At 30.0% G+C, this 17,671-nt stretch overlaps 3 protein-coding genes across 3 annotated transcripts; 2 read left to right on the forward strand and 1 right to left on the reverse strand.

Annotated features, from left to right (window-relative positions):
* The first annotated feature begins 392 nt into the window (after positions 1-392).
* On the forward strand, positions 393-1,263 carry LOC111642181 (partner of bursicon-like). The gene is made up of 3 exons (XM_023388473.1): positions 393-465; positions 641-887; positions 962-1,263. Exons 2-3 carry the CDS (start codon positions 657-659, stop codon positions 1,118-1,120), a joined length of 390 nt encoding a protein of 129 aa, XP_023244241.1. The 5' UTR covers positions 393-465; positions 641-656; the 3' UTR covers positions 1,121-1,263.
* Positions 1,264-2,479: 1,216 nt separating this feature from the next.
* On the forward strand, positions 2,480-3,031 carry LOC111642180 (bursicon-like). The gene is made up of 2 exons (XM_023388472.1): positions 2,480-2,723; positions 2,789-3,031. The coding sequence occupies exons 1-2, from the start codon at positions 2,526-2,528 to the stop codon at positions 3,029-3,031; spliced, it is 441 nt and encodes a 146-aa protein (XP_023244240.1). The 5' UTR covers positions 2,480-2,525.
* A 3,199-nt stretch (positions 3,032-6,230) lies between these two features.
* On the reverse strand, positions 6,231-16,261 carry LOC111642182 (cytochrome P450 20A1-like). Its single transcript, XM_023388474.1, has 11 exons — positions 16,170-16,261; positions 12,314-12,363; positions 8,254-8,423; positions 8,014-8,156; positions 7,759-7,926; positions 7,517-7,595; positions 7,198-7,353; positions 6,999-7,122; positions 6,820-6,931; positions 6,658-6,722; positions 6,231-6,588 (listed from the first exon to the last, which is right to left on the reverse strand). The coding sequence occupies exons 1-11, from the start codon at positions 16,239-16,241 to the stop codon at positions 6,339-6,341; spliced, it is 1,389 nt and encodes a 462-aa protein (XP_023244242.1). The 5' UTR covers positions 16,242-16,261; the 3' UTR covers positions 6,231-6,338.
* Between the last annotated feature and the right edge of the window lie 1,410 nt (positions 16,262-17,671).

A 17,671-nucleotide genomic window follows, 5' to 3' on the forward strand; every position in this document is an offset into this window, starting at 1 on the left:
ATCAACAATTATTAAGCATTTAGGGTATGAATTTGCATCTTGAGAAAATTGAGTATCTAAAATTTTTATGCAAATTAGATAAATGTTAAAGCATAATTTTGCAATTGCTAAATAAATAATGTTAAAAAATATAAACTTTCTTCATATTTTTAAATTTTTAAGGCTTTCCGGCAATATATATTTTAATTTTTTAAATAAATAAATAAAATATTCTTGTTCTTGAAAGTAGAAAGAAAATATTCTTCAAAATGTATCGTTATTGTTTTAAATTTCGAGCTGTTATTTGTCGAACAACGAGGATAAGTTTCGTAAATAGTAATTTATGAACTCGAAAGGTCATTTACTCTTATGACGTCACTCTTTGAATCCAATGTTTCTTATTCAATATATTACACGAAGAAAAACAACAGGGTGCCACTCCAAGCCAACAGTCTGAAGTGCTCCTTCTAAGAATTAGAAGCTAAAGTAAGTTCTCCTTTATTATTCCATAATATCGAACCTTAATAATACTTTATCTTTTTCACGAGGAATAATAAAATACAATGAAAATCGTGGAGCGTGGATGATAGAAAAAAGTCTTTAGCCCCGTAAATGATGCTTTTCTGTGCGGAAATTTAGGATTTTTCAATTGTTTTTGCAGAGATTAGCTTCGAGTAATGTCTACTTTCGAGCTGCTGATACTTTCCAGCTTCATCTGGATGATTTCCGGACGGGAAGAGATCGTCTGCGAGACTTTGCCATCATCCATACACGTCACGAAAGAGGAGTATGATGAAACGGGAAATTTAGTACGAAATTGCGAAGGTATGATTGGGGTAAGCAAGTGCGAAGGAATATGCAGCTCTCAAGTTCAACCCAGCGTCATTTCTCCTGGAGGATTCTTAAAAGTACCATTAATAATCTTCTCTTTAATATTTTTTAAGTTGCTCTATGAAACAATATAGTTTCTTTCTTCCTGTAGGATTGTTATTGCTGTAAGGAAGAGTGGATGAGGCATCGTGAGATTCTCTTGACAGAATGTTACGATTCGGAAGGAACCAGATTATACGGAGAGCATGGCACAATGGTGATCGAATTAAAGGAACCGGAAGCCTGTTCGTGTCAGAAATGTGGAGCTTGATGTCGATAGTATTCTTTTCTTTTCGTTTGTTTGTTTTTTCCTGTCAAATTTTGAATTTTGTTCGCGAAATTTATTATATGAGCTTGTGTACTTCATAAATTTTCAATAAAATTCACTTAATCCAAAATTTTTCTGCTAAATATCTCGATTATTGAAACGAATTGTTAGTTTTTATTAAATCAGTTTTCCAAACTAGCGTAAAGAAAGCATTTCAGACCCTCTAAAATTTATACAAAACGTTAAATTAGCTTATTAAACAATAAAAATTTAATTTAAAATATAAATTTCGATTTTTTTTCAGTTAATTTATAAGGAGCACCAGAAGCAAAAGCATGGCTGGTTGCCTCAGCTGGTTATTTATTGATCCATCCTCTCATATACACATTTATTATTATAAAAATCTTAGAATTTAAGTAAAAGATCAAATTTTTATATATTTTATTCTGAGAGTTCTGTAAAGAAATCACAGATTAAGTACTATATACATCACTACAGACATTCAATATAATTTATTAAGAAAAATAAAATTTATCTAAATTGTTATTCACATATTTCTATCTTTAGTAATATATAAAACCTTATTGAAGCATCAGCTATATTCTTTATTATCATTTATATTATTACCTCCTTAGTCTTCATCATTTATATTAATTTTTAACAGTTCAGAAAATTTAAAAAAGAATTTAGTGTTTTATTTTATAATTTAGCCACAACAGTTTAGCAGTTATCTTTATATATTTTTATTATAATAATTTCTCTGGCGGAATCGCCCTTGGACACCTTGTAACTCCTTTTGGCATCGCCTTCCCACCGTTTCTATCAGAAAACACTTTTTATCACCCCTTTTGCCTTTTATTAATTCTCCCAGCATGATTGTCTCTCCTACATATTACTCATTTAATGTGCAGTTTGCCTTGAAGCAAGAGAGTCATAAATATACCTTCATCAGTAAGTTTAATTTTTCCACTTATTGACTAACAATTATTTGATATTGTAATGTTAAGTGTATATATTTTAACTTAGAACAGTTTTAATTTCTATTATAGATCTTTTGTATTATCAGTAATTAGAATCCTAATGAATATTTCTTAGCTTTTAACTTATATAACCATTTTACATACAAAATTCTATCAATATTGTAGTGATGCTCCTTGTCCAAGATTGTTAAACAGGAAATCAAACTGAAAAAATTAATTTAAAATATTTTAAAATTAATTATAATTATAAAACATTAATCACCTCTTTCATTTGATTGAAATTAATTAATATGCAGGAGAAAACACACATATATTTTGAATTTATTATAGGATTCTTCTGTGATTTGATTAAAACTGATAGATTCTAGTTTTCAAAAGCACCTTTCTAATTTATTTACTACTTTATTTCTTTTAGAAATTTGAAAATAATGTCGACTTTATTTGTTAAGTACTGTTTAAGCCTTCATTATAGTTTAATTTTACTGATTATAATGCCGTTTGGATCAAAGACGCGAGCGGACGAATGCTACCTTCGTCCCGTCATTCATGTGCTCCAACATCCCGGATGCGTACCCAAACCTATTCCCTCTTTTGCATGCCAAGGGAGATGTTTCTCTTATGTTCAGGTATGTTTATTCTGTTTTAATTATTTTGACTGGCATGTCGTAAATGTCACTTTCTTCCCTCCTAGGTTTCGGGATCAAAATTCTGGCAAGTAGAAAGATCATGCATGTGTTGCCAAGAGGTGGGTGAGAGAGAGGCAAGCATCGGAGTGTTCTGTCCAAAATCACTTCCAAGATTTAGAAAAATCAACACGAGAGCACCAGTCGAGTGTATGTGCCGTCCCTGTGCCACCATGGACGAGATAGTCATCAAACCGCAAGAGATAGCACGCCTACTGGCAGAAAATCTTGATGACTTATCAATTATTTAATAACCATTTAAAAACTATCTTTGATATGTTTTTNACATCAGTTGTGCAAACAGGAAAATAAATGCATTAAACTATTTATTTATTATTATTTAATAGTTCTTAATTAATAAATCGTAAATGTATTTATCCCTTAACATTTTAAATCAATATAAAAAGTGATTTTTAAATAATCTAATCATCATTATAAAAATATAAATTTCAAAATTTAGACTACAAGCACAAAGAAATTAGGTTCTAAACATAATTTCTTTGCTGGAACTATAGAAAAGGTGTTGTATTCTGAACTTGTTGTTCCAGTTAATTAAGTAAATATTTGTTTATAAAATAATAATATAAGGAGAACAAATAATAACATATTTTGAAAAGAAATACTTTGCCTTAATTTAAAATAAACTTTATCAACGACTGAAGTGATTAAGGCATCCACTACTCCAGGGAAAGAGAGAGAGACACTGCCAGGCCCACCACTCCAGGGAAGGAGACACACTGGGGATTTTTTACAGGGTCTATTGAGTCCAAATCTCTCGCTGCTGGATGCCTCTACTTCAAGCTTGGCCAAACCCGTGATAGGTATAAAGAAAATCAATGCTCACAGGGCAGAAAGAGTTAAATGAAAAAATTTGCATTATCAAATATTATCTATAATATCAGTCAGTCTTAATATAAAATAGTTTTAAATATTAGTGTAGTTTATAAAAAAGAACTTTAATTTATAAATGTTTTTGATTATAACAAAAACTAATTTCGTAAAATTTACCATGCATTGAAATTAATTTATTTATATAAATTATATACATAAATACAATAGCAAATTCAAAAATCTTTAGAGAAGGATGCATAAAGGAACGAATATGCCTTACAAAATTTTGTACTCTCAACAATACTTGGGAAAAACTCACAGCAGGGGATGCAGCAGTACCCTGCATTCCCCTAAATCTGCCACTGTATATATTTATTATAAATTTTAAATAGCTGAGAATGATTAAAAATTTACAAAAATAATTCCTGATTTCTGCTTTTCACATAACATTTTTACACTTTGTTAATATGCTAATTCAGCAAAATATTTGTTTTGTTTTATTTGATTTTCAATCTGAATTATGAGGTTGTTAAAACGGAATACAGTATAAACAAATAAAACTGCAAATATATTGAAACGCAGAAACGTGTCAAGCTCTTCGTTTAAATGTAATCTCTTTGTATGCTACTCAGCCGTTCTAAAACATAAATTAGTGTCTCGTTCACGATAAAGCATTTTTACTTTTTTAATCTCAAACATTTTTAAAATTTTGATATTTGATTCTCAATAAAGTAAACAGTAAAGCTTTTTCATTTTTAAATTCCTATTTTAAATATTTTATTGCTTCGACTATATAATTATGAGACAGTAAGTATGCTTAACCATTCGGAACAATAGTCTTTGAGCTTTCTACCGAAGCATTTTAAAAATTATTAGTTATGAAATCTATATTTTTGTGGACTCAATTCCAACTTTCCCGGAGTGACAAACCGTCACCTTGGCTAAGCCTGTCGAGACGATACCCGATTTATTAACTGAGAATTGTCGAATTATCACTAATAAATTTAAGCGATGTACATTGTTATTAATTCATTAACATCTTCCTCTTTTTTAATGAATATAAATGAAATCTGATATATTATATTTATTAATTTGATTGTATTCTGCATTTTTATTGCTGCAATCAAATAAATGTAACAAATCCATAATGTATATCATTCTACAACATTCAAGTATCTCATATAATGTTCTTCATTACTTAATTTTAATTAACTCCTTAGCTTAATTAATAATTTAATTAATATAATATTTCATTATCCTAAGAATAAACTGTAATTAATTAATTAAGGGACTGAATGATGATAAGTTTATATTATATACAATAATCTTTGAATTGATTTCATATAATTTATTTACATTTTAAAAGTAAAATAAGCATAAATTATATCAATATATATTGAAACATTATATAATTTTATTTTACCAACAATTTTAATTAAATTAAATTCAATTAAATTTAAACTTTTATAAAATTAGTATAAAATAATTTTAGAAAAGTTAAGTCATAAACTAATATATTCCTTCTCTTTTCGAACTAGATTATTTTTTTACTTCTGCTTTCTCCGACAAAATGCTTTAGGAGGTCTTGTTATTCTCTACATCCCACAGTTTCTACCACAAAACACTTTTTAGCTCTTTTTATCATTCTATTAATTCCCGAACGTGGAAAATTCTCTTACACAATATTAGCAGCTTCAGTTTGTATAGGAGGAAGTAAAGTTGCAGTCTTTAAGGTGAGGATTAATTTTCTTGGATTTTTCCATGTTTACTATAATTAGTGATTCTCTGTTTAAAGTACAGGTTAATTATCATTAAATTCTGCTTAAATTTCATTTAGCATTTGTTGTTTTTTTCTTAATCTTAAATTAATCAACATATTTTTGAGTTTATTCAAAATTCAGATAATTCCATTACAATAGAGAAAAATCCCTTATTTATTTTAGAGACAAAAATGATTGGTAATCATTTGTTTTTCCAAATTTATCTCTATACGTTTATTGTATTAATTGGATCGATTCGAGCGGATGTGTGCAATCTACGCCCAGTTATTCACATTCTGCAACAGCCGGGATGTAGATCTAAGTCAATCCCTTCCTTTGCGTGTCAGGGAAGTTGTTCTTCTTATGTACAGGTAATGCACAATTTTATAAAATGATACTTTCATACAGTAAAAATCTCATAATGTGTTAATTAGGTTTCAGGATCAAAATTTTGGCAAGTGGAACGATCGTGCATGTGCTGCCAAGAGATGGGAGAGAGGGAAGCTAGCATACGAATCTCTTGCCCCACATCTATTCCAAGATATCAAAAAATCATAACAAGAGCGCCGGTAGAATGCATGTGCCGTCCCTGCACCGCCATCGACGAAACGGTTATTAAACCTCAAGAAATTGCTTTACTTTTGGCAGAAAATCTTAGAGAATTGCCAATGTTGTCGTGAATTATAGTTTATGGGCTACAATATATTCTAAATAACTATCTGTTATGGCTATTTTAAATTTGTTTTCTGGAAATTTTAATAATAAGTTCTCGGAAATAATTATAAGTTTAATATTATGGAGTGGCAATGGAATAATTTAAAATAAAATGAATTATTAATATCACATTATTTTTAATTCAATATTAAGTCTTTGACAATAACATTATTATTTAAATGTCAATAAAAGAACACATACAGAGAAAAATATATAAAATATATACTTGTTTCAATGCTATAATTACAAACTTTTATCTTTTCTTGATTGTTATCCATAATTCTTCCTCCGGTCTCGTTATAAGTCGACTGTAAGGTGTAACCATTTGGCCTTCTACCAGACTTAACTTAAAATTTCTACAAATCATTGTTAATATAGTCATAACTTGAACGTAAGTCCATTTATTTCCTGGGCATTGGCGTTTTCCTGCAAATCCAAATGGCTGAAATGCTAATTGTTGGCGAGCTTTAACATTTTCAATATTAAATCGTTCGGGATCAAACCTAAATATAGAATAAAAAAGTTAATCTTTGATAGATATAAAGTATACAAAACATCATTAATTAACTTACATCTTTGGAACAGCCCAATGCTTACTATCTTGAAGTGTTACACCAAGAGCATGAATTACAGGTGTCTACAAATTTAATGAGAACAAAATTTATAATTAGTAACAACAAAATTTTATTTTATTCTTAGAAAATTATCAGAATTTCAATTGGATTTTAAGCAACCTTTTTAGGAATAATATGACCCCCAATTTCGACATCGGTATCTAAGACTCTAGCTGTCCAGGGTTCTACGTTAGCCATACGAAGACATTCATTTAATACTTGTTTGAGATAACTATTAAAATATAAATATATTTAAAAAATTATATTTAAAATTAGAATAAAGACATATAAAATTCTACCTTAGCTTTGACAAGGCTTCATCCGTTACAGGGGAATTATTTATTAAAATATTATCAATTTCTTCATATACTTTTTCCTGAATGTCGTCATGAAGTGCCAAAAAATATATTGTCCAAGTAAGGACTATTAAAAAAAATATTTAGTAACTTATCAAATTAAAAAATAATTAAATTACTAATAACAAATAAAATGGCTTACATGCAACAACTGAATAATATTTCAAAACAATAATTATAGCATCATCGTTAATATTTTGTTCTAGTGTACCAATTTTCCTCAGACTATTAAAGATATTCTCTTCATCATCTTTGTCTTCTGCAGCTTTAATCATCAATTCTTTTAAACGTTTAGCAGCTATAAAAGTGATTCATTATTATTCTACATGTATACAAACTTTAATTATAATAGAAAATCTTCAAAAAATTTTCAATTAAATACTATAAATAACAAACAATAAAGAAAGAAATAAAGATAATATTATTTTTTATTATTATTATTATTATTATTATTTACAAACCTTCCTGGAACTGAATATCTTGTGGGCTATTCTCTTCAGGAATGGAACCACCTGCTCGAGCTTCTAATTCTGTCCAACACTGTGTACAATATATAATATGACATCAGGTTGATATATATTTTTACCTAATACAATAAGAAATGTGTAAAATTTATACATCTAAACTTAAAAATAGTTAAATAATACAGTTCTACATAGCATATTTTACTCGAGAAATTAACTGTAAACAAACAAATACTTACAATTTCAAATGTTCTGCTAAAATCTAACACACATTTATCTTCGTGAAAAGAATTTCCAAACAGAGTTTTTGAAAAAATTTTCATACAAAGGGCTATCATATATTTATACACAGGAATGTGCTGCTCGGCAGATAAACCTTTCCACTTTTCTACTAATTCTTCAGTTAGCTGGAATATAAATTTACACATATGTATAATTAATTGTACAAAAACACACAAAAAATATTTGTTTAATATATTTTAAATTCTTACTACCTTACAAAGAACTTCTAATTTTTTAAGGCACGTCTCATTTAAAACCTTTTCTAATTCCTTATGTTGCTTTCTTCCTTCAGCACCATTTACGATAAGCACACTTTTTTCGTTAATTATTGGTTTGTACATGGAGAAAAGCTCGACTAAGTAATAAAAAAGTAATTTCTATTTATTTTGTAACTCTAATTAATTTTGTAACTCTAATTACAGTAATTCATTCAAGTTAATTAAAAACAATACCAGGTTTGTCAAACACATGTTTATGTTGCTCGTATAATTCTGGATCCGCCAAGCTGACAAATAGTGTCGTTCCCATATAGAATGACGATATAGGTCCGTACTGCTTATGAAGTTTCTCCAGAAATATCTGCAAACTTCCAGCTTGTAAAATGTCTGGTAAGTTTCCTTCTCTGTAAATAAATAAATTTTGTGAAACAATTTTGAAATTTTAAAGTAAGTTTGGCATATCAAATACTAATTACGTACATTTTTAATATCATTTAACATTTAAGTGAAATTATGATATCTTAAAATTCACTTGATGATAGATAAAATTTGAAATGATGAGAAAGCTTATGTTTAAAATGTATGAAAAAATCAAAGTTAAATATTTTTATTTATCAGAAACATTTGAAATATTTCTGTGCATATAAATAAACCATTAATAACTGTAAAACCAAGTTAAATTGATTTTAGAACTTTTAGTAATTGAAAACATTTATTAAAAATGTAAAAAATAAACATAGTTAACTGTCTTTTTCTGGCAGAACGAACACGAACACACACCAACTACAATGTCGATGGCAAACCCTTTTCTGAAGGATTAGAATTGAATTTGAAATTTACTAACTGTAAATCACAGGCCGAATATTTAATTTGTGTAATTAAAAAAAGAAAACAAGCTATATAAGTGTAAAGATGATGATAAGATTATAATGGAAACAAATATTTCATTCAATAGGAAATCTTCCGTTGTTTATACCATAATAATTTTTCTATCCAAGGCTCATAATTAGCTGTCTTTGTGACTTTTCAGGATAACCTTAGGACCCCGCTTTCATGCTGCACATGCAAAATTTTGAAATCTATCATATTTCTTATAATTTATAAAAGCCTTAATACTTTTTAAACATTGTGGGTACTTCAAAATCATCATGCTGGTCATAAGTTTGCTATCACCAGACTATATCATAAAGAATTTATATTAAAAAAAAATTACTTTTGTCGTTATCACGGACTCTTTATTGGAAATTTTAGTTTTCAAATTTCTTTTAAAACATTAATTATTTTTATAAAGTTTTTCTTCATGGTATCGAAGAAAACATACAGATATATTTTACATAAAATGATGTGACTTAGAAATTTAGCAAATTTATTTACAAAGAAACAATGTTAAAATTATATTTTTTAATACTTGAAGACAAGTTCGCCCAAGTAGGGATCATCATTTTTATTTTTTGCATTCTAGACAATACATTTCCGGCGACCGGCCTTCCTTTCTAGGCTACTAGCCGCCAAAAAGTTTAAAAAAGTCCTTTTAAAAACACAAAAATTTCCAATTAAAAACACAAAGATTTTCTAAAATCAGAACTGGTGTTATACGAACGTCTTTCTTGTTACCATCTGTACTTTCTCGGGGGTGTTTCGGCCTTTTATCTACAGAGAAGAGAGCGCTGGAAAATGTAGATTAATTAAACAAGTTCCCCCTGGTGACGATATTTTAGTCGTAATTCGTAATTTTTTTCATCCGATGGTTAAAATTATAACTATTTGCAAATATCTTAATTAAAAAGCTAATCTACACAACAATTCATTTCATCCCTTTCATTCATTTGATTAGGAAAGAGCAAGATTTATATCTGATGATAGATAAGTGTTTTAACATCAATTATAAATCTTGTTTGTAAATACCTGTATTTGAATGTCAGTTTTAATTTTAATGCTGTATGTGGGGTGTCCATAAAGTCTATGTCAAGTTTTAGAAATTTATTTTTAAAACAGTGTGAAATTTAGACACAGTTTGTGTGTCAAAAGGTAGACAATATAAACAGTTTTACTTAGTGTATTGGTACATCACTACACATGCCCCTTTCTTCACCTGTAGCATATGTAGGTGATACTCAATTTCCTGTGGCATTCGTCAGCATGTCTGATGTCCTGCTGGAAAGTGACGAGTTGCATTTTCCAGCAGGACAATGAATTGCCACATTGGTGAGTAATCATGTCCACTTTTGCTGGATGCAATATTTCCCAAGTTAGGATAAGTTGGGACAGTCCATCCCACGCTCAGCTGACATAACACCTCTCAACTTTTTTCTGTGTATTATGTTAAGAAGAGAAAGAGTATGCATCAAACACGTACAAGATGCAGACATGTCAAAGCAAGCAGAACAAGTGTGATACCATATTTGGTATCACACTTGCAGAAGTCTTTGCAAGTGTGATACCAAACATGTTTATGAACACATGGTGAGAAATTAATTATTGCCTAGATGTGCTGCGGGTGACAAAAGATGCACATATGGAAGTGTATTAATACACTGACTAAAACTGTTTGTGTTTGCTTACCTTTTGATACAGGAATTGCATCTGTAAGTTTCACACTGTTTTAAAAATAAACTTCTAAACTTTAACATAAACTTCATGGACATACTATATTTATTGCAGACTAATATAATATAATAAAAGAAACACAAAACAATATATAAACTTTTGATACTAAAAGTACTTTACTTATTTAAGATTCACTAATTATAAAATATTCAAACATAATAAGTGGAACATACTGGAAATAACATTTTAAAACTTTAATTTTTGAAATGTAACATTTAAATTTGAAAAATGCTTTACAGGCATAATCTTTATTGTATGCCAATAAACCAGTTTTAATATATTCTTGTTAACTGTTAATATAACTGGAGCAATCATTTCAATAGCTAATACACTAGTTAAGAATGATTGAAAGTATCTGATTAAGAATGATTAAATGCAGAGTTCTGTATAATTTCTATAATTTTATTTCATTTGTTACTGTTAATCTTGAGGTTGGAAAGCTTAGAAATAGATTAAATGTTAACAAATTACACTATCAAGTTTTCTGAAATATTTAATTAATTTCCAAGCAAGTAAACAATACTTCATACGTAATAAGATGAAAAATAGCAGATTATACAGGGCCAGAAATTTATAAAGTGAAATAAAAAAAAAAAACCTGTCTTTTTGGTGTCAAACAGACAAAAATAAAGACAATAATGAATAATAAGAAAAAACTTCCTTTAAAAAAACACTTCATACTGCTTATATTAACTCAAGTACATAAAATTTAGTGAATGCACAAATGTTTCCAGCCACTTTATAGGGCGTTCATCAGGTAAGAGAACAGTTTTGTACATTGAATAGGACACAAAATATTTAAAAATCAACCATTCCATACAGGCAATAATGCAGTATACAAATTACAAGATAAGTGATCAGAACTTCCTTATACTGTTTTTGTTCATTTTTTTTATTCTTACCGATTTATTTGGTATGTGCTTTAACAACTAACATAAAACTGAATGAAATAATTATACATATTCGTCTCCACACACCGGAATAACTCTTACCTTTAACCTTGTAACTGGAGTGGTTGTGTTATATGTCAGCAAATGTTTTTGATGCCCTTTCTGGGCTCTTCCTCAGATAGATGTTAACAGAAGAAATGAAAATCACAAATAATGAATGTCATGTTTAAAATTAAGCAATTTTAATTTTTAAAAATACTGAAGGCATTAAAACAGAACACCACTGAAAACTTTTTACTTTAAACCTAATTTGCATATTGAAAGTATAGAAAATGCTTTTGTATTATGAAACTAAACTGAACATGTGAATGACATGCAAACATTTGGCCAGAGCTTTAGTGGGAGTGCCAAATTGAAAGAGAATGTGAGGGATTTTTTTGGGGGAACGATCAAGGTTCTGCTTGTGATAAATTTTGCATTTCGGCATCATAGTAGAATATTGCATATAAAAATTGTAGTTCTGATAATGAAATTAAAAGTATTCTGAGAACATTCAAAACTATGAAAGTTTTATAATTACATTTTTAATTTTTGTATATTACCATTAAAAAATATTCACAAAACATTAAAAAGTAATGCTAAAAATTCCAAATTAATGGATTTTATTTAATTGTGTCCAAAATAATATACAAATTATGTTTGTGGACATATTTCTAATTTATTTGATATATTCATTATGGTAAAATCTTAACAAAATTATTCTGTACAGTATAATGACAATTAATTCAGACACTTACTTTGGATCGGAAGGATCCATTCCCGGAATGGTAGTTTGGCTCTTTGAACCCTACAAAAAGAATTATTAATAATTATTAAATTCAACTATTCAAACAGGAAGTACATAAACAAACACTACATAATATCTATCTGGATATTATGGATCCAGATGGATACATAATATCTATCTGGATACTGGTTTTGTGTGTAGTGCTTATAACTATTAAAGTAACAACTTTGCTATACATATTCAATAAACTTTTGTAACTTTTTATGATCTCATTTGAAAAACTACCATGATTTAGATTTGAGTCAATTATAACACACCTTTTTTGTTGCCGAGATAGTTTAGTGTCACAACAAGGAATTTGGGAGTAAGACTCAAATATAACATCAGGAAAGGTTCAAACACAACAGTACTTTCCCAGATGGTGGAGACCAAAGACTCGATAGTAAAATGGGTTAAAGTGAACATTGTCAAACCCTTGCACTCCCCAACATTAGCAAGGACTGAAGGCCTACCATCAGCTTGGAAGTTTATAGTCAAAAAGTTTGCCATAAACTCATAATTTATACATTAGTTTATTGTTGCATGTTCTATCAATTATACCTTAATAATATATTTTAATGTTCAAAGTAATATTACTGGATCATTATTTTTATTAATATATCTGAGTTAGTTTTTTATTTTATTCCATATATATATATTTTTATAAGTTATTCTTATGTTATTTTCTTGTTTTTATTCCGTTATTAATTTTTTAAATTAAAATGTATGTATTCCATCTTATGGAATGCAGATGTTCCAATCCATTTCAACCTGAAGATGACCTATAAAATAGGTTGAAAACGTTAGTTTTAAATAAATAAAACTATCTTGGCAACGAAAAAGGTGTGTTATAATTGTCTAATTGTTTGCCGAGCATGTTCTGTTAAATAGATTTGAGTCTTCAAATTCATAGAAACTATTACAGGTTAACATTTGAAAATTCGGCCACTGATAATCAGGTTTCTTCAGATTTCCAGCATGGATTTTTGATTGCATTTTCAAATTTACCACATTGGTATGCCACTGTTTTCTGGAGGTGCCTAACTAAAATTCTACAGAACTGTTTTATTTAGTTCATAAACATTAAAATTTCATTTGCTTTTAATTTAGTGTTCAATTTTCCTTCTTTAAAAGATTATACAGGTAGTCATTTTCTGTTAAATATATATAGCATATATAACCATAAAAAATCCAGCACTCCTCAGATATGGAGGTTGTTGGATTTTTGAATGTCAACCTTTATTGTGTTACCTGCACTAATTAAAAATTCAGATGTCTTAAGTTTATACATTTATTATTACAGGGTTTTTCTGTTGACCATATCTAATTTTGTGGATGAATTTTGGGACATGAAATGTGAGTGTAGTTCTGTAGACCAGGAGTCCCCAAACTATGGCCTCTGATAAGGCTTTATCTGGCCCACATTACTTCTCGACAATTAAAAAAAATTGTGATTTAAAGAAATATTTTACTTGTGTTAACAAGCTGAACTAAAGCCAGGGAGTAAGCAACAGGGCCATAGTTACTTAAAAACAGAGGTCCCATTTTCTTAGAAAATCCAAAACTTGGCATTTATTATTATTCTACTTTGCTTTTGTCAAGTTTATTATATATATTAAAGGAAAAAAACAAAGTTTTCTTACCTGTACTTCTCAAAACAAACAATATTTGTAAAGTACTTTTTTTGTGTTCAATGTATTTTTGTAATTTTTAATAACGTTCTATGATTGTTGATCACTTTCCTCATGTTTTTTGAGTGAGATGGAGATGGAAATGAAAGTTATGTGATTAGCTTCACTAAGTTCATGTAGAACCCAAACATCAAAATTGTTAATGTAACAAATTTGATGCAGATGATGTTGCTCTTCCACACTCAATTTTGATATTTGAAGAATATCTGAAATCTCTCGTGTTGTATGACATGTATTATCATTGACTAATTCTTTTATTTGCTTGCCATTAATCTCAACTGACCAATGTGATACATCTTAAACAGAAAAATCTCTGAAACAAAACCTCGTAAACCACATGTTCTTTCACAAGTAAACCTAAACTCTATATTACAACACATTTATCAGGTATGATTTTAATAATTTCCAACTGTGACCATAAAAAATTAATATTTGTGCAGAGAACAAAAGGAAACATATAAATGATATGTATAGAGAGATGTACAGGTGTTCTCCCCAAATATCCCTAGTTTTAAACTGTAAAACCGATTTGCTCAGATATTTGAATAAAACATGACATAGAATGTCAGTCAATATCAAAAGTTTCACACGCATAGACTTGAAAGGACCACCATTGCCACGCGATGGCAATCTGGACCTTGCCGAGCATGATCTAGACCAGTGGTTCCCAATTAGTTTTTCCTGCATACCGCTTCAAGAAAGAGCTCAAACTCGTGTACCCCTTATAGCAGAAATTCATATTAATCCATACTGATATTATAAATTAGAAGGTAATTCTGCCTGTCTGTCTGTTACCTTTTCACATCTAAACCACTGAACAGGTTTTAATAAAATTTGGCACAAAGATAGCTTACATGTTGGAGATGGACATAGGCTACATTTTACTGCGAGAAAATATTTTACTCCCACGAGAAAATTTGATATAATGGGGCAAAGCTGTGGGTAGACAGCTAGTGATAAATAGAATAAGTTGTATTTTTTACATTTATTACCTTTAAAATACAATTCTAATAATAATGAAAATAACATAAGGTTATTTAATTTTAATGCGACAAATGTACACAGTTTTCTTTGCACAACTTTATAAAATCTGGTTACTTTTTGGTCAGCTTCAGTCTCAAGTCATCTTTGAGTTGAAGTAGGTAACAATGTTTAGTTTTCATGTTTGTCATGGCCGAAAATCTGCTCTCGCAGAGGTTTGTTGTGCAAAATGGTAGTAAATATTTTATTGCCGCTTCGCTGACATGATAATAATGTTAACTCTACAATTTTTGTTTCTTGCGTAAGAATTTCATTTAGGTATTGTCACAAATGCATTTTTTTTGAAAATATTTTTAGTTATAAATAAACGAATTTGTGCATTCGACATCATGTTGTAAATTGCCAAATTTTTGATGGTCCATCCATTATGTTTTTGATTGCTTCATCTCATGCATTTAAATTTTAAATCGACCGATTTTAGATTGCCGCGCATACCCCTTCATGCAATTCCGTGTACCCCAGGGGTACTCGTACCACTAATTGGGAACCATCGATCTAGACTGCTGGGGCCTTGTTTCTCAGTCTGCCTGATCACCCAAAATCATCTGTTTGAACTTTTTTCTTTGCAGGCACATGCTACAAAAGTGCCAAACACGAAGTCACACACACAAAAATTGTAGATGACATTAATGGCGTGACTTTTAACGTGCCAGACTAGATATTTTATAGTCTGCTTCGACGGTAAAAGGCAATGTAACACATGTACAATCTGCCAAAATGATGCCTCCCAGGAGGCTTTCTGTGGAAAAGTGGCCACTATTTAGGTGTTAAACACGCGAAGAAAACACGGAAAACTCCAGGTGCCCAACCCGATGGTCAGACTCTAACCAGCGACCAATTAAGTATTCATCCACTGGCAGGCCACTTTATATATGTCATTACGTATGTACTAATTACAATTATCAGATACCGAGAAAGCAAATATTGAAAAGAAAAGTGTTACAAATCTTTTGATGGACTGCAAATATGTCAATATAAATTGGTCAGGTTAGACCATGTGACTATGGAGCTAATCAAGCTGTTTTCAAAAGTACGATTTTAGAATGTTGCATGTGTATTTACATACATATATTCTTTTATTATAATTCTACTTACGGGATATAAATAAAATACCAAAACAAGTAAGAACAGCACAAAAGTGACAGCGAAGATAGCGAAGTCCAACATTTCGTCTGCGTGGACTGTCGACAACGCCCTCTAACTAAAATTTAATTATTTAACTTTAAAATTAAGATATATATATATAACTGTAACAAAATAAATTATTATTATTTTCTTTTTAGAAATTTTAAATAAAAATTACTGTAATTCATTTTATTTTGAGATTCGACTTTCGTTTTCCTTCCACGAAAAATAGTACAGCAAAGCGTCGAAAATATGGACTAATCGGGACGGATCCCGTCCGGAATTTGAAATATATGTGTAAATTAACATTTTAAGTTCCATAAACTCCAAATGTACTGTAATTTATACGTTCTATATTCAAGCCAGAACAAAGATGTATAATTTACAGAATCATCATACTTAAATAATACACGATTCGTGACTTCAAAATTAAAGTTACGAATTCCGAATCAATGTTAGAACATTGAGGTTTTTTTTTTTAAATTCCGTCCTGTGATTGCTAAGAGGGCCTTTTTTTAGCAAGCCCACAATGGAGAGGCAGAGAGGTGAATGACGGACCATTCCTCGAAAAATTTCTGAGACTTTTTGACCGGGAGAATTCGATCCCGCAGTGGCGTAGCGAATCTAACTGGCGCCTGGAGCACGACACTTTATTGACACCCCCGTGAGGAAAGCCTCAAGGGGGCGTCACGGGGGATGTCTTTTCGCACTCGTGAGGCTTTCCTCACGAGTGCGAAAAGACATCGTTCGGGGAGATGGCGAAACAAACTTCTATCGGAAAGACCGTATAAAAGGTATTTTGACGGATAAAAATTCGGGTACCATCACAGTGTGTAAAAAGTTATCGAAATGTAGTAGTAATAATACAATGCAAATATTACAAAAGCCAAAGTTTTGCTGTTATACAATACAGAAAGTGCTGGGTACAGTACGCGTCTGAACACCTTCCACAGTAAACGGACTTAACGAATGCGGTAGTAGAACGTCCGTATTTGAAAAAGCGTGTTAACGTAGTTTGGTGCCGAAAACTGAGACGACATAAAAACAGAAAAATCATGTTCGTCGGCATTTTCCTGTCGAAATATTTCTTTAGTGTGTTGGCCACGATACTTGGAATTTTTGTTCTTTTCTTGTCAGTGTAATTTAGGAAGAAGGCTGGATGCCTTCTCGCTAAATTACGGTGACAAACCCGAGTCATAGGAAGGCCATTTATCTGTATGTTCATTGAAAGATCGAAAATATTAAGGAAAATTATGATCATTTTTGTTTTAAATGAATTTTTACTGTATGCCAATTTGTCTAACAAAGATCGTCAATCTTAAAATGACCTTATACAAATTCTCAGCCTAAGACACTAACTTAAACCTATTTTATACACTGCATTTGTCATTTTGAATACTCCTATGTAAAAACCGTTTCTTAAATTCAAGTCTTCATAACTAAGACAACGTAAAACTATTCATGTGGGCATA

This window comes from Centruroides sculpturatus, unplaced genomic scaffold (assembly GCF_000671375.1).
Source record: "Centruroides sculpturatus isolate CEXI.00-Female unplaced genomic scaffold, Cexi_2.0 scaffold1338, whole genome shotgun sequence".
NCBI lineage: Eukaryota > Metazoa > Arthropoda > Arachnida > Scorpiones > Buthidae > Centruroides > Centruroides sculpturatus.

Excerpts from the sequence above, each read along its gene's own strand:
- LOC111642181 (XM_023388473.1), top strand. The coding sequence starts at position 657 with ATGTCTACTTTCGAGCTGCTGATACTTTCCAGCTTCATCTGGATGATT. Across the intron at positions 888-961 it reads CTCCTGGAGGATTCTTAAAA|GATTGTTATTGCTGTAAGGA; the intron begins GTACCATTAATA and ends TTCTTCCTGTAG.
- LOC111642180 (XM_023388472.1), top strand. The coding sequence starts at position 2,526 with ATGTCGACTTTATTTGTTAAGTACTGTTTAAGCCTTCATTATAGTTTA. Across the intron at positions 2,724-2,788 it reads GATGTTTCTCTTATGTTCAG|GTTTCGGGATCAAAATTCTG; the intron begins GTATGTTTATTC and ends CTTCCCTCCTAG.
- LOC111642182 (XM_023388474.1), bottom strand. The coding sequence starts at position 16,241 with ATGTTGGACTTCGCTATCTTCGCTGTCACTTTTGTGCTGTTCTTACTT. Across the intron at positions 7,927-8,013 it reads AATTAGAAGTTCTTTGTAAG|CTAACTGAAGAATTAGTAGA; the intron begins GTAGTAAGAATT and ends TTTATATTCCAG. Across the intron at positions 7,596-7,758 it reads TTAGCAGAACATTTGAAATT|TGTTGGACAGAATTAGAAGC; the intron begins GTAAGTATTTGT and ends TATTGTACACAG.